Below are 22,816 nucleotides of genomic sequence, written 5' to 3'. Positions count from 1 at the left end.
GGCCATGGCACCGAAACTTCACACATCCACTGGTGATGCACTTGGCCATGGCACCGAAACTTCGCTAAACACTCCCCAGCCGCAGGAGTATCCCTGGGCACCCAAACACAGGCTGGCCAGAGGTAAGAAACTCCAGGGACACATTTAAGGAGGGGTCAGTGCTCTTGCTGACCATCAGACAAGGCGGAAACAACAGCACAAGGACGTCTTAATAATACAATAACCAAGGGGAGCCGGCGCTGTGGCACAGGGGCTAGGCTGCCACCTGTCGTCCCGGCTTCCCGTATGGGCGCCAGTCCGTGTCCAGCTGCTCCACTTCCAATCCAGCTCCCTGCTAACGCAGCTGGGAAAAGTAGCGGAAGACGGCCAAGGTGTTTGGGCCCCTGCACCCATGTGAGAGACCCAGATGAAGCTCCTGGCTTTGGCTTGGCCCAGTGAGGACCACTGTGGCCATCAGGGAATGAACCAGCAGATGGAAGATCTCTCTCTCTCTTCCTATCTCTTTCAAATAAATACAAGGGCAAAGGGCAAATCCACAACCCAAGGCATGAAGGTTTTTAGCACTGCTACGCCTTTCTGTCAAAGTCTGTTCTTTTAAAAATTGATTAATGTATTTACTCGGAAGGCAGGGCAACAGAGAACGAGTGTGCGCACGAGGCCATCCAGCCGCTGGTGCCCTCCCCAAGCAGCTGCGACAGCCAGGTCTGGGTCAGGAGCCAGGAGTTCCCTCGGGGTCTCCCACACGGCAGAAGTCCAAGCGCTTGGGCCATCACCCGCTGTCCTCCCAGGCACACACGTCAGCAGGACGCTGAATCAGAAGCGGAGCAGCCGCTTCAACCTGGTGCTCCAACATGGGGTGCCGGCGCTGGGCCACAGCGCCCCCGCGTTGCCCTCCTCTGCCAAGGCTGAGGAAGGGCACAGGGAGGGGGAGGAAACGCGCTGGACTACGGAGCTCCGGAGGACCTGCACACGCCAGACGGGCTATCTGTCCAGCTCCACAACTCCTGCAGGAGTGCAGGGCATCGGCGACGCAGACACGGCCGGCAGCTCCGGGACCCTCCTCCGCAGGCGTCCGGAGGCAAGAGGACAGACATGAAACCCACACTGCGATCAAAGTTTCCACATCATCTACACCGAGACAGCAACCGGCCTCTCACCGCCTAACAAGAACCATAAAGTCACCCCAGTCACCTGTCACACGTGGCAGCCACCAGACAACACCCTGACAGAGGTCAAAGTGCCACCCCCGAGTGTAGCTCTAGGTTCTTCCTCTAGGGACCGGGCACGGCGGTCCCCCAAGTCCCAGCAAAATGAAGTTCTGGAAGTCACTGGGAAACAGGTCGGGGGCAGAGTCCTGAGCACAAGCTGCTGGGAGCTGCCCGGAGCTCCTGGCGCCCCCCAGGAGGCTGCAGACACGCCAGCCTGTGACAGTTTCAGGAGCTCAGTCCCGCAGGCGACCCAAGTCCAGCCACACAGGGGCCGGCGCTGTCCCGTGATGGAACCTCTGCACTCCCGCAGGTAACTGACCTGCCACAGGGTGGCGCTGCCTACCCCCCACTGCTTTTGGAAGAGGACAGTAGGGGGCTGCCTTATGCCACCACCGGCGGCCCTGGCTGCTCCACTTCCAATCCAGCTCCCTGTTAACGCACCCGGGAAAGCAGCGGAGGGCGGCTGCACCCACACGGGAGACCTGGAGGAAGCTCCCGGCTCCAGCCTGGCCCACCCTGGCTGCTGTGGCCACTTGGGGAGTGAACCAGCAGGTGGAAGACCTCTCTCTCTCCATCTCTCACCTCTGTAACTCTGCCTTTCAAATAAATAAAATAAATCTTAAAAACCACACACACACACACACACCAGTTAGTACTTGTCCCTTGGTAATTTGCTAATTACCAATGAAAAGCAGTCATAACTAAGTACAAAGCAAAACGAGCCGACTAACGGAACAACCATTCAGAAGGCACGAGCGTGAACCTGAACTTGCATGAGAAGACCCGGAACGCGGCCGCGGCTTCATATCGAAATTGTAGCTGCCAGTCCTCTGGCAGAGAGCAAGGTGGGCCAAGCCCCACGAATTCTTGTGACGAGCTTTTTAATCACTCATATTCACATTTATATCAGATCATCTACAAATGCCTGAGCATTCAGTTCTGGGATACATGCAAATGTCTACACCGGCTGTGACCAACTGGGTTTTTGTTTGCCTGTGTAACCTGGCAGGGGCAGCTTCCCAGGGAGGACGGGGCAGGCGCATCCAGCCCTGGGATCCCCTGGGCAGAGGAGAGGCCAGGAGCGCTCTCCGGGAACTGGGCAACACCCCAGCCTCTCACCTGCTTCCCATACCATTCCCCCACCTCTCCTCCACTACCTCTGAGCTACGCCTGAAACAAAAGCTGCGTTCCTAACACGCGGTGGATAGGAACAGGGAACTTTCAATGTGACTTTGTGTTAGATGAACGTGCATAACATCTACGACAGTTAGGAGCTGTCACTGTTTCCCAGGGTGGCCCAAAAGATGGGCACTACGGGGCTGGCGTTGAGGCGCAGCGGGTAAAGCTGCCGCCTGCAGTGCCGGCATCCCATATGGGTGCAGGTTCGAGTCCTAGCTGTTCTACTTCTGATCCTGCTCTCTGCTATGGCCTGGGAAAGCAGTAGACAATAGCCCAAGTCCTTGGGCCCCTGCACCCACATGGGAGACTTGGAAGAGGCTCCCGACTCTTGGCTTTGGACAGGCCCAGCTCCAGCTATTTCAGCCATTTGGAGAGGGAAGCACTGGATGGAAAACCTCCCTCCCTCCCTGTCTCTCTCTCTCTCTCTCTCTCTCTCTACCTCTAACTCTGCCTTTCAAATAAATAAATAAAAAAAGATGGCCACCACGTGGCGAGAGGTCCAAGGTTATCCTAGTCTCACGGCCTTTTCTAAAAAGAGATTTTATTTTTCTTTACTTGAAAGGCAGAACTACAGAGAGAGAGAGAGAGAGAGAGATCTGCCATCTGCTGATTCACTCTCACAACGGCCTCAACAAGAGCCAGGAGCTTCTTCTGGGTCTCCAACGAGGGTGGCAGAGGCCCAAGCACTTGGGCCAGCTTCCGCTGCTTTCCTGGGAGCTGGCTCAGAAGTGGAGCAGCCGGGACTCGAATCAGTGCCCACTACGCCACAGCGCCGGCTGTACCATCTTACTGCTCCTGTCTTTTTTTTTTTTTTTAAAGATTTATTTATTTTATCTGAAAGGCAGAGTTACAGAGAGGCAGAGGCATAGAGAGAGAGAGAGAGAGAGAGTCTTCCACTTGCTGGTTTACTCCCCAGGTGGCCGCAGCTGAGCCAACCTGAAGCCGGGAGCTTCTTCCAGGTCTCACGCAGGTGCAGGGGCCCAAGCACTTGGGCCACCTTCCACTGCTTTCCCAGGCCACAGCAGAGAGCTGGGTCAGAAGTGGAGCAGCCGAGACTCGAACCGGCGTCCATATGGGATGCCGGCACTGCAGGCGGAGGCTTTACCTGCCACACCACAGCGCCGGCCCCACAGCCTGTTCTTAATGCCTGAGAAAAAACTGGGGCCCAGGAAGGTTTCAGCACTCGTGGTGACCGGCTCCCCACAGCAGCTGTGTTTGTAGAGCTCCCAAAGGAATCTCCTGGAGCCGGATCTCCAAACCCAAGCCCGAGGTTTTAAGCTTCTGCAAAGTGTGTGTTTCTAAACTTCAGGCTGGAAAGCGGAGTCCAGATAACTACTGTCTGTCCCCGCTCCTCAGGACGTAAGAAATCCCACTGGGCAGCTCCGCCGGCCTGGGAGAGCAAGCCACTTCCTGCCCCGACCCACTTCCTGTGAAACCAAGTCGCAGAAAGCGGACAAACCAGTCCCGTGTGCACTCACCGTCATCAGAAAATGGTGACCTTGGCCCCGGAAGGAAACATCCGGGGCATTCATGTTGGGAGGGTCGGTTCCGGTTCCCCTACTTCGAAACCAGGCCAGGAGCAGTGGGCACGGCCCTGCCCAGGCACCGCCCCGCACACGAAGTCTCCGCCAGCCTCGCCCAGGTCCCAGGCCTGAGCCCACAGCAGCACCTCGGGGCACTTCCTGACCCGAGTGCTCCTGTGCCTGTTAGCTGTTCATCTAAAAAAATTATGAACCTAAAGACTGATGGGGGTGGGGTGGGGGAGTCTTCCACCCTCTGGTTCACTCCCCAAATGCTCCCAACAGCCGGGGGCCAGGCCAGGCTGGAGCCGTCATCCGCGGCCTCCCAGGCACATTAGCAGGGAGCTGGACCAGGGGTGGAGCTGCCCAGACTCGGTTTAGGACACGAGTGTCCCAACCGGTGGCTTAACCCACTGCACCACGACACTCCTAGTGTTAAAGACCTTTCATTTAGAAGCAGGAACGAACACACTATGAATGACAAACGTGTCGTGTGTAAATATAACATGGAATTAAACTAGCATCAGACCACCCTTTACACGGAACCCAATAATCAAATGTTACTTGCAAAAGAAACTTTTTCTAGAAAACACAATCTACGTCCGTCTCTCCGCACCCCAAGGCAGACAAAGGAACTTCTCCTTCAAGGTCACTTTGTCTTTATCTAATAACCCTGCGAGCTCTGGGTTTGTGGCATGTGACTTCAGTTCCCCCAGCGTCATACATACTTCAGCACCGATCTAGGTCATGCAAATGTGAAGTTAATTATAGACACAAACTTGGGATCCCATCAAAGACAGAGGTACAAGGTGAGGCCGGCCACGGCTCGCCAGGCCGGTTGTCTGAAACTAAAGGCCCACAGGCTGAGCTTCACGCCCACTTCAAAGGCATTATTTTCTCTGGAAACGGAGAAATCGGGGTGTGTGTGTGGGGGGGTTTCCTTCCCAGTCTAGTGCAGGGGAGGGGCAGCCCGGGGAACAGCGGAACCAGGAAGACCCAACTCCTGCGCGGGCCTGCCATGTTGGAGGTGCTGAGCTGCCCCAGCCGAGAACACCTCCCCCACACAGAGCTTCGGCTTCGCAAGATCCACCCGGACTCGCCCAAGAAGGCTTTACTTTCGTCACCTACCAAAGTAATGAACCACCCCACGTGCTTATTTTTTTAAACTCGGAACTAAACTGGTAATATTACAATATCTGCCTGAATAAGCAAACTTCAGCAAGACTTAGCCTTCCGAACTGCCCTGCTTCTGAAATGACGCGGGACAACCCCGCGGGCCAGCCCTCCTCCCTGGCCCCAGCCACAGGCTAGACTCAGGCCTCTTCCAATGACTGTGCAGCCCCCCACCCCCCAGGCAGACGGCTCCATGAGGTTCCTTTCCGATTTTGGAGTCTGAGCGTTGCTGCTAAGACCACGTCCTGCTCGCAGCCTGGCCCCGGCGCCCCTGCACTCCCCTGGGAATCAGAGACTGGCTTTGAGCATTGGGCCACCACCAGGGTGGGCGGCTGGAGCGAGTGGGAGCGGAGGGTTCCTCCCTCCAAGTGGGGGTGCTGCCGCTCCATTCACCCTCTGGGTCGCCTCCCAGATCCAGACATTCCCTGGAGCCAAAAGGGAGCCTTTCTCCACTGCTACCCCTGTAACACACCCTTCAAACAACCAACTTCCACTACGGGACACTGGAAACGGTCACAGACGGGGAGCTCACAGAATGTGCCTGCCCAGTCTACTCTTCCCATCGCCACAGTTCCAATAATTCCTAAATATAAAAATGCAGTCGGGACGCAACCTTTTCACAGCTGGTCCGGCCACAGCACATCAGTGCGTCCTGCAGCCCTGTTACCACGCTGCATTCCCACACGCCGTCCACACCGGCGTCTCCACACCGCAGCTCCTGGCCCGAGTCTCACTTAAGAATCTTACTCATCGAGCCAGGGTTGTGGCAGTGGGGAACGCTGCTCCCCGTGATGCAGGCATCCCATGTGGGCACCGGTTCTAGTCCCAGCTGCTCCACTTCCGATCCAGCTCTCTGCTGTGGCCTGGGAAAGCAGAGAAAAGAAGGCCGAGGTGCTTGGGCCCCTGTACCCACGTGGGAGACCCGGAAGAAGCTCCTGGCTCCTGGCTTCGGAATGGCAAAGCTCCGCTGCTGTGGCCATTGGAAAGTGAACCAGCGGATGGAAGACCTCTCTGCCTCTGTCTCTAACTCTGTGCCTTTCAAATAAGTAATCTTATGAAGAAAAACAGCAACTAAAGAACAAGGCTGGACCTCCACCCGAGACAAGCTGCACGCGAACTCCATAGACAGGGCCACAGGCACGGTCTCAGGTCAGCCCACATCCCCGAGCCAGCAACACTCAGTGCCAGACCCAGGTCAGATCATCACGGCTCCCTGCCAAAGCGAGACTGATCTATCAAAAAGCAAACAAATAAAAACAAGAACACATCACTCGCACCCCCTCATGAGTCATTCAGCCCGACAGCTTTAACTCCCCACAACCAGGGTGGTGACAGGAACTAACCTCTTGGCGAAAGGTGACACCAAGCATTCCCACCATGACTTCCCCTCTACCCTCACTGGCCTGGTTCCCCGGGAAGAGGTCAGGTCCAAGTGCATGTAACGCAGAACCACCACTACGTGGCAATTCGTTCCATCACTCACTGCCATGAGTGCGAGCAAGTCACTGGCTCTCCCTGTTTCCCTGGGCTGAGGGGCAGGGATCATGGGTTGTTCTCCAGGACACCCCGGCACTGCAACCCTGGCACCCCACGGGGCCGTCTGCTGGTGGGGTGTGGGCCGTGTTCACTGCAAAAGGTATAACCTCCTTCCCACTTCACTGCGCTAGGCCAGCGACCACGAGGAGACAGGAAAGCTCAGGTGTTTGGAACACAGCACAGCCCTCTCCGAGCAAGGCCAAGTGCTTCCTGTGGGCTGTCTCCTGGCCCTCACGGGCAGGCCTGTGGGTTCCTGTTCACAGATGAGGGGCAGAGGGGTGAGGAAACCTCCCCAAGATTGCCCACTAACTGGCAGGGGTATTTGCTTCCTGGTCATCCCCTAATTATCTGCCAATAAAGTGAGAATTGAAAGTGTGTTAGAAGCACAGAAACCACCTTGCCTGTGCAGCCGGGAGAGACGGCACGAATAGGCACCCGGCATCCTGCAAGGTGCAGAACAGCCCCATGATGGGCAATGGAGACAAGTGTGTGTGGGGGGGGATGGTGACGGAGCTCTCGGGAGACAGCATGAGCTAGAGACTGACTCACAAACTCCTGCAGCCAGAGCTTCACACACAGCCCAGAGCAGGCTCAAAGTTAGTTTTTAAATTATCAGTGATAGAGGCCAGCACTGTGGTGGGGCCGGCTGAGCCGCTGCCTACAATGCTGCATGCCATGCAGTGCTGGGTCAGGTCCCAGCTGCTCCACTTCCAATCGAGCTCCCTGCTAGTGCGCCTGGGAAGGCAGCAGAGGATGGCCCGAGCGCTCGGGCCCCTGCCACCCACGTGGGAGACCCACAGAGAGTTCCAGACCCCTGATTTCTGCCCGGCCCAGCCTCGGCCATTGCAGCCATTTGGGGAGTGAACCAGTGGATGGCAGATCTCTTTCTCTCTCTGCCTTTCAAATAAATACGTAAATCTCTACTATAAAAAATAAAGCAATGTTAGAGATGCAATTCATCTATACAACACTCTCTTCTCAACTCAAATTATCAGTACAAATTGCTTTCTTGTAGCACATACCAGAGCTCTGTCATCAGACCACAGCTTAGCGTGTGACACAAGATACTGGCCGTCTCTCTGTGGAGACAAAGAGCCGCCCTGAACACGAGCCCTGTTGGAAGCAACCTGGGCACCAGCCACGCCTGGCCAGTGGGAGTTTCACAGTAGGTGTCCGCGCTCGGAGCCGCGGTGCTCTTAACACGGGCGAACAAAACACATTCTTTGTCTTTGGAGAACGGGGTTTTTAAAAATCGGGACCGCTGAGATGGATCTGCTTCCAAATATTAGTCTAGCCGTCAAACCACACCAGGCTAGAACAAATGCTTACCAATTATCTCTATCCTAGCAGCAGGGGTGGAAAAATCTTTTTCTAGAAAGGGCCGGAGTAAATACTGTAGGCTTTGAGGGCCCTAGTGGAGTCAGTTGCCCACGGTCATCCATGTTTTAAAAACAACCCTTGGGACCGGTGTTTAGGCGAAGCGGGTTAAAGCGTCCTCTGCAGCGGCGCCATATGGTTCAAGTCCCGGCTGCTCCACTTCCAATCCAGCTCCCTGCTCACGGCCTGGGAAAGCAGTAGAAGATGGCCCAAGTACCCCTGCACACACGTGAGAGACCCGGACAAAGCTCCGGGCTGCTGCGGCCACTCGAGGAGTGAACCCACAGAGGGAGGATCTCTCTCCCTAACTCTGCCTTTCGAACAAATAGATAAATCTTTTTTAAAAAGAAAAAATGCAAAACACTTAGCAAAAACAGGCCAAGGCGGGGAGGGGCCCACAGGTGAGGAGGTGAAAGCAATTATTTACAACGTCTGAGATGACAACTGCTGACCCAGGCCATTTTAAACTTATCTTCTCTCATCAAACGCGGCCCAGGAAGCCAGGCTGTGCAAAGTGACTTCAAACCCAGGGAGGGCAAGACCCGACAGGCCCGGCTGAGGTCACTTCCTCTGGCTTTTATCAGTACAAGGAGTCAAGGGCAGACATGCCTTTGCCTTCACGACTGGTTTCCTCAAATCTGTTCGATCGGCAGGGTCAGGAGTCTGGATGCAGTGTCCACCTCCTTTAGAACGGCGCTGCCACTTGTCGGACCTGGAGCACGGAACTGGCCAGCGCTGCCCCGGAAGTGCCCTCTGCCCCAGCAGAGGCCAGGACCTCACCCCTGCTAAGGATCCTGTGTTTACACAGCCGCCTCCCTCCCAGACTGAAAGAGCCAATCTTAGGAATTTTTATTGTCCCAGCCTGATGGCCCCACAGGGCCCCTGGGAGGGAGGGAGAGCAAGGGAGGGAGGGAGGGAGAGCAAGGGAGGGAGGAAGTCACAACCAGGACGGGCAGAGGATGGAGAGGAGATACGGTCAGAGCAGAATGCATCCTGCCGGTTCCTGGGGCCGACCAGAGACAAACTTTACCTGGCTAACAGGTTACACCGCAAAGTTTGTAAGACATGGAGGCGGGGGGGGGGGGGGGGGCACACAAGAAACAGGCTACGGCGTCTGAGGATAAACCAGGTTTCACAGGTATACAAAAGCCTTGTTTCAACTGAGTTTTAAGCGTCTCATCGCTTAAAAATTTCTGCTCCCGTTTGACGGAAGACAGAATGGAGTCTCAGAAGCTAAGTGGCCATTCCACCCACAGGTAAGAAGCACCCTGATTATGAAACTTGTGATGGTTTTTCATACTTTTGTTTTATTCAGAACTTTAGTGGAAAGTCTCTAAGACATTACAGCACAACAGAAATCTGTAGCAAAATATTTATTCTTTATGCCGACAGGCAATGATGGTGAATAGGACACAGGGAAAATAACACAACCTTCTAGACGACAAACGTCCTGTGTGTGTCCATCCAGTGTTTACAGAAAAACTCGCTGAGCAGTTCCAACACCGCTACTACTGATGGGAAATGAAATGCAAGGGTGGCTCAAAATGCATTCGGTGACTCTGAAAGCCGACTCAATTTTTCTACTTCAGATGCCACAGCTGAACTATTTAAACGCGGTCAGCCGTACAGAACCATCCAAGGCCCCCGAATGACCAAAGACACAGAAGACAAAGAATTGCCACCCACATCCAGTGCTTGGGTTCAAGTCCCAGCTCTGTTGTCCATTCCAGCTTCCTGCTAATAATGTGCACCCTGGGAAGCGGCTGGTTTGAGTACTGGCTGCTCCACTTCTGATCCAGCTCCCTACTAATGTGCCTGAGAAAGCAGCAGAAGATGGCCCGAGTTTTTGGGCCCCTGCTCCCATGTGGGAGACCTAGAGGAAGCTCCTGGTTGCTGGCTTCAACCTGGCCCAGCCCTGGCCATGTGGTCATTTGGGGAGTGAACCAGCAGATGGAAGACCTCTCTCTCCCTCTCCTCTTGTAATTCTACTTTTTTTTTTTTAAGATTTTATTTATTTTATTTCAGAGAGTTACAGACAGCGAGAAGGAGAGACAGAGAGAAAGGTCTTCCTTCTGTTGGTTCACTCCCCAAATGGCCGCAATGGTTCGAACTGTGCCAATCCGAAGCCAGGAGCCACGAGCTTCTTCCTGGTCTCCCACGTGGGTGCAGGGGCCCAAGGACCTGGGCCATCTTCTACTGCTTTCCCAGGCCATAGCAGAGCGCTGGACCAGAAGTGGAGCAGCCGGGACTAGAACCGGTGCCCACACGGGATGCCGACGCCGCAGGTGGAGGATTAACCTACTGCGCCACGGCACTGGCCCCATAATTCTACCTTTCAAACAAATAATCTTTAAATCAATACAATAAAAATATGCTAATTCACCAAGTGACATTATTTTCCTTTCCCAAACCATAAGCATTAATAAAATTATTCAAAACTGTTAGCAATCACAGCATTATTATTTGGGCCATTAACAATAAAAGAGGCCAGTGTGGCAGGAATGAGAGGGACAGAGGAACAGAGTGGGATCTCTTTCTCTCCTATCAGTTATTTCACAGGCCTGGGAACTCTTCCCCTTTAAACACAAGAGGCCGAATCTGAGCGCTCCAGTGGCCCCTAGAGGAAGCTCTGTGCCTCGACTCCCGGCAGACATGCCCCTGCATGGTGGCTGGCCTCTGGAGGTGGAGACTCTCGACCACCGTCTCCTTTGTCCCAGCTGTGCTCTTTCCAGTGCCAGCAATGGCAGCGCGGTGTTGAAGGTGAACTTCAGGAAGGCAAGGACTTCCGTTATCACGCAGTCACAGATTTGTTAGCAACATGCACAAGGCCAGGCTCTCAACTCCTCCATCCTGGATCCCTGGCCAGAACTCCCAGCTCTGTGATGACGGCAGCAGCACCCACGCAGGTGCCTGGCCCCACACAGCCACTTTGCCGTGGGTCCTATCCAGAGAGCCCTGCCCCCATCCCCCGCCCACGGCTGTCCATTGCCACGGCCACCGCCTTGGCCCAGGCCAGCACTGGCTCTCATCTGGGCTACCTCGGCAGCCTACACGGCCACCCTCGCCACCTGCCTCCAGGGACTCTCCTGTCCCGGTTTCAAGGGGCACATCTGATCCTGTCGCCTCTTCCTGGTCAAACCCTGAGCTGGGCACGGCCTGGCTTCTCATTCCCTCTCTGGCCACTGAGTTTTCGTGGGAGCCGGAACCACTCCTCCTCCCTTCCTCCAGGACTTCTGTCCCCACCGCCTGGGATGTCCCTCAAGTGTCAGGAAGAAAGGAACGAGGCAGCAGCTCCCCAGGGTGCCTCAGCGCCAGCTCTCCCCGAATACCTGGCCATACAGCACACCGCGTCCCAGGGACCGGGCCAGGTGCCTGCTGCACCCCCAAATCGCCCTCCTTGGAAGTCTCTGGTCACAGGAGCCCCAAAGAAGCAAAGGCAGGAAAAAGCAAACCCATCCGACCCTCCCCGACCAGCTGGCCAGGCAAGGGTCCTCCCAAGGCCTCCTCCAGCCCTGGTCCCTCAGGGTGCCCAGCAGAGGACGAGATAGGCACTCCCAACCCCAGCCTCTGCAGGTGGCCAGCTTGAAAAATGACCCACACCCCACCTTTCTAATAAGCAGTGCTTTAAGACAGTATTAAACCCAGCAAGTAAGCACTTCTTTTATAGTCTTATCAGGTCAGCCCGGCTCGGTGCAGAGCCCCCTGCTGGCAGGGGGAGGCACACCAGCCGGGCTACTGGGCCTTTCAGGTGGGTGCCTGCGGTTAAAACGCCAGATCCCAAGCAGGCAGTCCAGTAGGAGTCTCTGCCTGGATCTGAATTATTAGAATCTACACAGCTTGCCAGGCGATTCCATTTTCACATTTACTGAGACAGCAAACTAAATTGAAATCTAGATCCAAGTACCAGGGGCTGCGAACCGTGCCCTGTGGGGTGGGCCTGGCAGAATTCAAATGAGTAAGAGTCTGTTCATCTTATCTCTAAGACCCTCCCCCATAACACACAGCAGGCAAGCAGGGCGACAGCGGATGGCCAGCAGGTACTGCTCTCCCAGCCTGATAACCCAGCCTCTCACACCCACGCCAGGCTGAGCCGCCTGTTTCACAACCACCTTCATCCGGTCCAGCCTCAGAAATGCCACGGTCGGGTCCCTCATTATTATAGACTTTTAGAGCAAACACGAAACGAAGGCATACCCGACGTGAAAACCGGAGCGCTTTCAGGGTTCCGAAACTCGCTCTGACCTTGATGAAGACATTGTATGAAGGGAGACAGGCAGCCAAAGACAACCCCAGTCCGGCTGCACCTGTGAGTCCCTGGAGAAGTCAAAGCCATAGCCACAGAGGCCAGGCAGCAGCCAGGGGAGGGGAGCTGGGGGTGGCAGTGGAGGACATCGGAGTCTGGGCCTGGGCTTCCTCACTGTGAAAGTACTGAGTGCCACTCAGCTGTACGCTGGAAGACGGGTAAGAGAATGGCAACCCGCCTTATGTGCATTTTATCACAATTTAAAAAGGCACAGGGAATTCACGATGAGAAATGAGAAGGAAAAGGAGTGAAGCGGGGGCAGGGTCTTCTCGCGACCCCTCCCCTAAGGCCGCACTCCCGGGCTGCCCTTGGGTGTGGCGCGGTGTCGGTGCCACAGCGCAGGTGCCCTGAAGCCACACTCCAGGCGACACACACACACACAAAAAAAGAATTAAGAATTTTGGGCCGCATGAGGTCCTCAGCAGCACAGGGAGAATGAGTTTGTACCCTCGTCAGGAAACAAGGCTTCAACAAAGATCGTTTCAGAAAGCAACAGTAGCGAGGCGCAGCCAAGCGCCGGGTACAGAAGCGACCCCCTTGAAAAGTTACAAAGAAACCCCGCACGCAGCTCCGGCTGCGGATTCCCGTGGCTCCCGGGTATTTTCAGCACTCTGCACCCGGAAGCCCCCCCGCCCTGCAGCGCGCGCGAGCCCGCCGCCTTCGGGCAGGTGCACACACACACACACACACCTTTCCAAGAACCGCACCCTCGGCCCCGCTGGCCCGGGATCCGAGGGGGCAGGGGCGCTCTCCGCGGCCTTCTCCCTCCTCACCCGACTCCCACGAAACGCAGGTGCTCGCCCACCCTCCCAGAGCCACGAATCCCGCCGCGACCCGCACACTCCGCGGTCCTGCTGCGCGCCGGGCTGCGGTGGAGCCCCCGCCCCCGGCCCCGTCCCAGGAAGCCGCGGCCGCACCTGGCTCCGGGCAAGTGGGCGGAGGTCGTCGGTAGCCCCCGAGCTCCAGCCGCGAGCGCGTCCTCAGCCGCCGCAGGGGCCCCCGGTCATCCCGCGACCCAGACGCGGCCCGGAGAGGGTTCTCGGTGACCGCGTTCCCCGGGCGTGCCTCGAAGAGACCCGCGAGCGACAACAGGCCGGGAAAGGCCCAACTTCCGTCCCCTGAGCCCCGCTCCGGCACCAGCGGCCCAACACCTGGCGCAGGTGAGCCCCTCGAGGGGGCGAGCCCGGCGCTTCGGCCCCGGCGCACACGCGCGCGCCACTTACTGGCTTCGGCATCTTGGGGGTCTCGGCGGGTTCCTCCGTGCACGGAAACGCTGCTGACTCGAAGCTCGACCTGCGGGACGAGGAGACCCTGAGCACGCAACCCCGCGTGCCCGCCGCGCCCGATTCTGGCGCCCGCCGCGCGCCGCCGCTTAAGACCCGGCCGGGCGGGCTTCGGCCGAGTCGCCGCCCAGGGCCGGGGCGGGGCCGGGGGCGGCGGAGGCGGGGTCCGCCGGCGCCCGCCGGGTTTCACTTCGCGTAGCAACCGTCGCCCCGGGGCTGAAACCACCGCCGTCGAGCCCGGGAGAAACTTTCGGGAACTTGGAACGGCCGCGGCGCGCCGAGAGGGGCGCGGCCACGCAGCCCGGGCCCGCGTCCGCCCCGGGAGGGCACCGAGGGGCGAGGAGCGATCGTACGGCGGCGCGAGCCACCTCTCCCGCACCGGCCCCGCGTGGGCGCCGCCGGAGGGCCCCGGCGCGGCCCCAAGAGGCCGCCCTGGGCGCGCAGGCCCGGCCCCCGGCCCCCGGCCCCCGGCCCAGGCCGCGCGGCCCGCTCACCCGCCGCACCTGCGGTGGACGCCTCGGCCCGGGCGCCGGCGGGGCGGGGTCGAGGTCCAGGTCCGCCCGGAGCAAGATGGCCGCGGCCGCCGAGGGGGCGCCCCTGCCGGGCCCGGCCGCGGACATTGCGCCGCCCCCCCACCTCGTGCGGCCGGGAGACCCCCGCGTGCCCCCTTGTCCTCGCGGAACCCCGCAGGGTTTGGGCCCGCTCCGGAGTGTGGACGGAGGAGCGGGATGGTCCCGCTCTGGGCCGGGCTAGTGGAGAAACGCAGCCGCGTGCGGGGCGCGGGCTCCCGCAGGTCCCCGCCAGCCCCGCTCGGAGGAGCGAGCCGGGGCTTCGTCTGCCTCCGCGGGCACCCTTCGCTGCAATTCTGCGAACTGATTTTTTTTTTTAAAGACTGATTTACTTAAGTGAAAGACTGGGGGCGGGCAGCGCGCGAGTCCCCCTCTGGGGTGTTGGGCCCAGGCACTCGGGGTCACCTGCCGCTGCGCGCGCCCAGGCGCGGCTGCGGAAGCGGGCGGGGAAAGGGAGCAGCCAGGACCCACAGCACCCAAGCCTTGGAGAGGACTTAGGAAAACCTAGTCGTTGGCGGGCGCTGCGGGTTAAACCGGGAGACACCTGCGTCCCGTGTGGCGCAGGTTCCAGTCCCAGCTGCTCCACTTCCTAGCCCGCTCCCTGCAGGTGGCCTGGGAAGGCCACAGAGGATGGCCCAGGTGCTTGGGCCCCTGCCGTTGCGGCCATTTGGGGAGTGAACCGAACTGGAAGTCTCTCTCACCCACTCCGTCTGTAACTCTGCCTTTCAAGTAAAATAAATACGTCTCAAATAAATAAGGCAGGCGCATCCCGGTGAGTGGGCGGGCTTTGTCTGGTGACTAAGCGCTGCACACCCTCCCCCCACTTCCCCGTGCTGACTCAAAGTCTGGGTCTCAGCCGAGCGTGGAAGTCAGCGTCAGCGAAGAACCTGCAGAAGTGGAAATCCACAGGTGCTGCCCCGGGAACACAGGGGCTCGGAACCCGGGCTGGCGCCCAGCATGCCCCTCGACAGGTCACTAGGTGACTGATGCTAGCAGCCAGCCCTGCCCCGCTCTTTGCTGGCCTTGCTGGGTGAGCTGGCTGGTTGTTTGGGTCCTCGGTGCTTTAATTCTGCCATCTGTAAGATGCCTACGTGTGGCCCCTGGTTGCTAAGGTTGTCATGAGGATTGGATAGACGGGCACGTTGGATGCCTGCCAGTGCTTGGCACACCGGAAGCAGGCAAGCCCATCCTGATGGAGAGTAACCGGGAATTCGGTTTCCTCCTGGGTAAAATGGAGACACCAGGGGGCCTCTGCGTGACCTGTGAGATCCTCTGGCAAGGTGCTGGCTCCTAGTGAGCTGTCAGGGGTCACCCTTGTCACCTCGTGGGAGCACCCACAGCTCCCAGCTGCAGGTCCCAGGGCAGCAGGGCCAGTAAGGCAGGTTGGAGGTCAAAGTGAGGAAGAGGCTTCTGCTGGTGTTTCCGTCCATGCTATGGGCAGATGGAAGTTCTTTTTTATGAAAATGCACACACACGGGGCCAGCGCCATGGTGTAGTGGGTAAAGCAGCTGCCTGCAGTGCCAGCATCCCATATGGGCGCCGGTTCGAGACCTGGCTGCTCCACTTCCGATCCAGCTGTCTGCTATGGCCTGGGAAAGCGTAGAAGATGGCCCATGTGCTTGGGCCCCTGCACCCGCGTGGGAGACCCAGGAGAAGCTCCTGGCTCCTGGCTTCAGGTTGGTGCAGCTCCGGCCATTGCCATCATCTGGGGAGTGAACCAGCAGATGGAAGACTCTCTCTCTCTCTCTCTGTAACTCTGCCTTTCAAATAAATCTTTAAAAAAAAATAATAAAGAAAGAAAATGCACATACAGTGATAGCTGTAGTAGGAAGGAAGCTGTGGAAGATGTTTGCGTGGGATGGGACTCCTCCTAACACAGCCCACCTCTGCCGCCTTGACACTGCCTGGAACCTGGTTAGGCGTCTCTGGTTCCCATCTCTGCCGACAGGAGCCGTCTCTTTTGATTTTGCTCAGTTTATTGTCTTTTTTTTGTTGTTGTTTTTTTAAGATTTGCTTATTTATTTGAGAGGTTGAGTTACAGAGAGATGTAAAGACAGAGAGAGGTCTTCCATATGCTGGTTCACTGCCCATATGGCCACAATGGCCAGAGCTGGGCTGATCCGAAGCCAGAAACCAGGAACTTCTTCCAGATCTCCCATGTGAGTGCAGGGGCCCAAGGACTTGGGCCATCTTCTTCTACTTTCCCAGGCCACAGCAGAGAGCTAGATTGGAAGTGGAGCAGCCGGGACACGAACCTGCACCCATAAGGGATGCCAGTGCTGCAGGCTTAACCTACTGCACCACAGCACTGGCCCCTGGTCTGTTGTCTTCGAAATGATGTTTGTAAGGGTGGTGAGCTGGGTCCTGCGTGAGTAGTGCTTGCTTTGCCTTTCTCTCCACCCTTCTGCGAAGCTCTTCCATTTGAAAGTCAACGCTTTTGTTGCTCTATGGTAACAGCACCTTGGAAGGAAGTGAGGGAACTCTGGAGCCAGGAGTCTTGGCCACTCTTCCCCGCGCTGTTGGTGTGACTATGACCTTGGATGACCGCTCCCTTCGGGGTTCCAGGTTTTCAGTGGGAGCGGGGAATCGTGCAGCCAGCCCTGTAACTTGCCTGGAATTCTTCAGCGTGGGGGAGGGCAGCCCTCTTGGGAGCAATGGCAACAGTGCCCAGGACCACGCTGTGCACACAACAGTCGGTTCCCCGACACAGCCTCAGCTTTCTATCAAGTCCGCCCAGAGCCTGTCTCCTCTCGGGTGCCAGGCTAATCTCAACCCAAGAAAAAAAAGTCCACAAATAGTTTGACAATCTCCAGCCTCACTCACTTCAAAAGAGCAGTCCACAGGCAGAAGGGAAATACAGGGTGCTCTTGGCAAAACGAGGATCTGGGGGTTTTGGTTGCAACAACCTTGGGTGCAAATTCAGGGCAAGACTGTGCCGGGAGGGTGGGGTGAGTCTGGCTGGCGGTCCCCCCCCCCCCACACACGGAGAAGGTTCTCTCCCAGGACGACTGGTGCACAGGTGCCCCTCTGGGCTCCGGGCTGCATCTTTGTGGAGCTGACATTTGGGTAAGCTTGTCATTGGCAGAATGATAGCTGCAGAGAAATAAACATTTCATAGACTCTTATAAAGTTCCATGACTCAATATGCAAACTCCTGATACTGCACCGCGAACGCTCCCTCCTGACCCTGGGGAGGGTGACCGGGCCTCTGCGACAGGGACAGCTAAGGACTCGGGCAGCCTGGAAGGTGCCACTCCGCTGTGCCCGAGTGACTGGACGCAGTTTAGTTTTTTTTTTTTAAGGAGTTTTGCAGGGTTGGCACTGTGGTGTAGCAGGTAAAGCCACTGCCTGCAGTGCCGGCATCCCATATGGGCGCTGGTTCGAGTCCCAGCTGCTCCACTTCTGATCCAGCTCTCTGCTATGGTCTGCAAAAGCAGTAAAATATAGCCCAGGTCCTTGAGCCCTTGCACCTGCATGGGAGACCTGGAAGAAGCTCCTGGCTCCTGGCTTTGGATCAGCGCAGCTCCTGCCATTGCAGCCAATTGGGGAGTGAACCAGTGGATGGAAGACCTCTCTGTCTCTGCCTCTCCTCTCTCTGTGTAACTCTGACTGTCAAATAAATAAATAGGTAAATCTTTAAAAAATAGTTTTGTAGAACAATAAGCTAGAAGCATCTCTGGCGACTATTCTGATGGCGCAGCTCACAGAATTTGGGTGTGTGAAGGGTTACTATGGCCAACAGCAGCTGTCTTTTAACTGTTTCCTTGGCTGGTTTCATGGTTTGCATTAATTTTTGTGTAAAAGAGTACCAGTGACCACATGAATTGTTTGACGAATAAACTCTCAAATATGATGGTAATTCCGAAAGTTCGTGGGTTTCAAGTTTTTTGCACCAAAATAAACATATCCTTTAATCCCACTGCAGCAGGTAAGTCGGCGGCTGGGACGCCCACATCCCATGTCCAGATGTCTGAGTTCAGGTAGTTTCCAAGTCCAGCTTCCTGCTAATGTGCACCTGGGAGGCAGTGGCAGTGGCTCAAGTGCTTGGCTCCTTGCCACCCACATGGGAGACCCAGATGGAATTCTGGGCTCCTGGCATCAGCATGGCTAGTCCTGGTGGTTATAGGTGTTCGCGGAGTAAACCAGTGGATGAGTGATCTCTTTCTCTCTGTTCCTCCGCCTTTCAAATAAATAAATATTTTTTAAAAAGGTTTATTTATATATGTGAAAGGCAGAGTTACAGAGAGAGAGAGAGAGAGGTCTTCCTTCCGCTGATTCACTCGCCAAGTGGCCACAACACCTAGAGCTGCGTTCATCTGAAGCCAGGAGCCTGGAGCTTCTTCTGGGTCTCCCATGTGAGTGCAGGAGCCATCTTCTGCTGCTTTCCCAGGCCATCAGCAAGGAGCTGGATCAGAAGTGGAGCAGCCGGGACTTGAACTGGCACCCAAATGGGATGCCCGCACTGCAGGTAGCAGCTTTACCCATTATACCACAGCCCCGGCCCCAATAAATAATTAAAAAAAAATATCTTCTGAAAGGTGGAGCTACAGAGAGAGAAGGAAAGACAGAGAGAGAAAGAGATCTTCCATCTGCTGGTTCACTCCCCAAATGGCTGCAATGGCCAGGGATGTACAAGGCTGAAGCCAGGAGCCAAGAATTTCTTCCTGGCCTCCCACGTGGGTGCCGGGGCCCAGATTCTTGGGCCACTTTTTCTGCTTTTCCAGATGTGTTAGCAGGGAGCTGGATCAGAAGCGGAGCAGCGGGACTCAAACTGGCGACCTTATGAGATGCCAGCACTGTAGGCCGTGGCTTACCTCACTGTGCCACAGCGCTGGCCCCCAGTTTTTAAAATTTTGAGAAAGAAAACTACTCCCTCCAGCCTTCCTCTTCTCGGCCTGGTGCCAGCTTCACCCTGCACCTGGTTGCTTGACCCCAAACCTGCAAGTGAACCTTAGTCCTCTCACTACCCAGCTCACACTGCGAGCATGCCAACCTGCAGACCCACCTGCTGCTCCCAGGATGGACCAGACTCTGTCTCCCGCTGCCCGGGTCTGCCTCCCCCGCCGGGGTCTCCCGGGTCTCCCGCTGCCCGCGTCTGCCTCCCACGCCGGGGTCTCCCGGGTCTCCCGCTGCCCGCGTCTGCCTCCCCCGCCGGGGTCTCCCGGGTCTCCCGCTGCCTGGGTCTGCCTCCCCCGCCGGGGTCTCCCGGGTCTCCCGCTGCCCGGGTCTGCCTCCCCCGCCAGGGTCTCCCGGGTCTCCCGCTGCCCGGGTCTGCCTCCCCCGCCGGGGTCTCCCTCAGTCACTCAATCACTCTCTTCCAGCCCTGCTCCAGCACCTGACCGTTCGTTTGCTGAACACAACAGTCCCACTCCTGTTCCCTTGACCTGTAAGACCCTTCCCTACCTCTGGCCATCTGACCTTGTCTTGTCTTCCGGGCTTTGCCCAAAGCCCCCCCTCTGAGAGCACCTTGCACCATGAAATGCCACCTCCCCCTGACCTGGGTCCCCCACTGCCACTCGACCTGATTTCCTGCCCTCCAAGCATGTACTGCCCCTACCACTGTTGTACTGTTCGCTTCATTATTTCTGCTCCTGTCTGATACACAGCTGGGCTCCCAGCGGCTAGAACAGTGCCAGGCACATAGCGCATGTTCAATGAGGGTTTGTTGAGTATGCAAATGAATGAACACTGCTGCTTAGGACCAAAGCCGGGGTAACTCGGGTCGGTTTTCTTTCCTGAACGCCATCACGCTGTCCACGGGGGTGCTGACCATGGACGCACTTTACTTACCTAAAAGTCTTTACAACCCCAGCCGTCCAAGGCACCGTCGAAAACCAGAATCCATGTGTTTCGAGTCTTTCTGGGTTCTTCTTTATTAATTCCAGCTTTCCCTGTGGTTCTGGTTTGATTAGCTGCTTTCCCCAGACACAGCAGATGAGGAGAGAGCTGACACAGCGGTAAGAAGGGAGCCAGGGGCACAGCTGGTTGAGCCGCTGCTACTGCCACCAGCGTCCCCTGTGAGCGCCAGTCTGAGTCCTGGCTGCTCCACTTCTGATATAGCTCCCTGCTAGTGGCCTGGGAAAGCAGCAGACGATGGCCCAAGTCCTGGGGCCCCTGGAGCTCCCGATCCTGGCTTTGGCCTGGCCCAGTCCTGGCCATTGTGGCCATCTGGGGAGTGAGCCATCGAATGGAAGATCTCTCTGTGTCTCTCCCTCTCACTGTAACTCTGCCTTTCAAATAAAGAAAGAAATATATATATATTTTTTTGACAGGCAGAGTGGACAGTGAGAGAGAGAGACAGAGAGAAAGGTCTTCCTTTTGCCGTTGGTTCACCCTCCAATGGCCGCCGCGGCCGGCGCACCGCGCTGATCCGATGGCAGGAGCCAGGAGCCAGGTGCTTTTCCTGGTCTCCCATGGGGTGCAGGGCCCAAGCACTTGGGCCATCCTCCACTGCACTCCCTGGCCACAGCAGAGAGCTGGCCTGGAAGAGGGGCAACCGGGACAGAATCCAGCGCCCCGACCGGGACTAGAACCCGGTGTGCTGGCGCCGCAAGGCGGAGGATTAGCCTAGTGAGCCGTGGCGCCGGCCTAAGAAATCTTAAAAATAAGATAAAATAAAGCTGCAGCAGCAGAAGTGAGCTGGGCAGCAAAGAGGCAGAGGAACGACTCCGGGCGCCCCCAGCACATCCCAGGAGCCGGGGGCACCCAGCAGCCCAGGGCCTGCGCTGCTCTCCCTGCCGGTGGCTGCCTCAGAAAACACTCGCGTCATCTTGTACATGTTAGAAATTACAAAGTGTTTTAAATCCTCAGAAAGTATCCCAACACTGCCGCCAGAGGGGTTTAACAAATGGTGCTATTTTGTCCCATTATCTTCAGGTTTTTAAGACCAGGAATGAAACTCCAGAGATAACGGAAGCATGAGTGGCTCTCCCCTGGGGAACAGTCGCTTTGCAAAATGTGGGATCTCCACTATGCATCGACAGGTAATGTTTTATATGGAAGAACAATCCACTCACGGGAAACAGACTACTTCCCAAACATATTAGATGCTGTTAATTAGGGCTCCAGCTACAAAATATAAACAACCAACATTTAAAAATCACCAAGTTGCTTCCTTGTTTCTTTTCCCTTCCTTCGCTCTGCCCTCTCTCCACCTCCCTCTTTATTTACTTTATTTTATTTTTGGATTAGCCAAGGCTACCTCAACAAAGCAGAAATGTGCTGACATGCACAGCGGGACGCGGAGGGGCTTGGCGTTCCTGTGGCCTGCCATCTCCTCGTCCCCCCTGAGCTCCTCAAAGCTGAGGTTCCGGATGGCCCGCAGCTCAGTGGCTCAGGCAGCCTCGCACGTACGAGGGCTCAGTGGAGATTTGTCCCTTGCAATCTCTGTAATGAGACAGTGCCCTGCCTTCACTTAGATGTCTGAGTCACAGGGTTGACGTGGGACCTGGAGAAGCGGCAGTTAGTGTTTAATTTTCAGTTTTAAAAGCCATTAAAAGAGATTTATTTATTTGAAAGGCAGAGTTGGAGAGTGAGAGAGAGTGAGAGAGAGAGAAAGAGATCTTTCATCCACTGGCTCACTCCCCAAATGACTGTAGCTGCTGGGGCGGGGCCAGGAGCCAGCAAGTCTACTTGGGTCTCCCATGTGGGGTCAGGGGTCTGGGGTCAGGGGTCTAAGCACTTGGGCCATCTTCTACTGCCTTCCCAGGCCATTAGCAGGGAGCTGGATCGCAAGTGGAGAGTCGGGACTTGAACCGTGTCTCACAGGGGATTCCGGCGTCTTGGACGGCTGCCTAACCAGCTGTGCCACAATGCTGCCCTCTACAAAAAGCCTTTTAGTAACCAGGGCAAACAGATGTCTGAAGCGGCCGATGACTTTCTGCGACTTGCTTGCTTCTTCCTGCAAATCGGCGACTCACTCCAGAATAAATGCACCTGATACCGTCTCCAGCGGTGCCGTGTCCGAGGCTCAGACGCGGAGCGCGGGTGCCGTTTTACAAATACTCCTCCAGAGTTGCTTCCCCTCCTCAGGCAGCAGGATCCACAGAAGAAGGGGGCAGGGGGCGCCCCTGAAATTCACACGTCTTTAAAATGTGGCCTTTGGCTGTTTGGGGTCTACCAGACTGCCCGTGAGTTTCCATGAACTCAGTCTCATCACCAGTCCAAGCCACTTCCTCCGCTGGGTCCTCAGGTGACCCCAGGACTTGGATTCAGAAGCGCAGCAGGGGTGGGGTGGTGCAGCCCCCAGGCGTCTGTGAGAGCCGGGTCTGCTCCAGCCCTGCACTGGCACGAGTGCAGGCACCGCTCCAGGCTGGCGGGAGCTCCGGCAGCAGCAGGCAGACTGAGGGCTGGCTTTGCCCTGCCGCACATCTCCTTTCCAACAAGTGCCTGAAGTCCCGATTTTCGTATAAAATCTCTCACTTCTTCAGTGCTAGCCGTGAGTCGGAGTTATTTTGTGCAGTAGTGAAGGTGCCGCTCGGGATGCCTGCGCCCCCTGTGGGAGTGCTGGCTTCTCATCCCAGCTTCCTGCGAATGGGGCGGCAGATGATGGTTCTAATGCTTGGGTCCCTGCCACCCACGTGGGAGACCCAGATCGAGTCTCGTGCTCCTGGCTTTGGCCTGGCCCAGCTCTGGCCCTTGCAGCACTTGGTGGGGGAGGGGAGTTGAT

The 22,816-nt window shown here is 56.8% G+C and overlaps 1 protein-coding gene across 1 annotated transcript in view; it reads right to left on the bottom strand.

The window, feature by feature from the left end:
* Nucleotides 1-13,531, bottom strand: part of EZR (ezrin) — a 39,310-nt gene extending 25,779 nt beyond the window's left edge. The window contains 1 exon segment of the mRNA NM_001082122.1: nucleotides 13,520-13,531. Within this exon segment, the coding sequence (NP_001075591.1) occupies nucleotides 13,520-13,531 (12 nt within the window).
* Nucleotides 13,532-22,816: the final 9,285 nt, after the last annotated feature.

The sequence above is a fragment of the Oryctolagus cuniculus genome, chromosome 5 (assembly GCF_964237555.1).
Source record: "Oryctolagus cuniculus chromosome 5, mOryCun1.1, whole genome shotgun sequence".
In the NCBI taxonomy this organism is placed as follows: Eukaryota; Metazoa; Chordata; class Mammalia; order Lagomorpha; family Leporidae; genus Oryctolagus; species Oryctolagus cuniculus.
The sequence above is the reverse complement of the archived record's forward strand: the minus strand, read 5'-3'. Positions and strand labels throughout refer to the sequence as shown.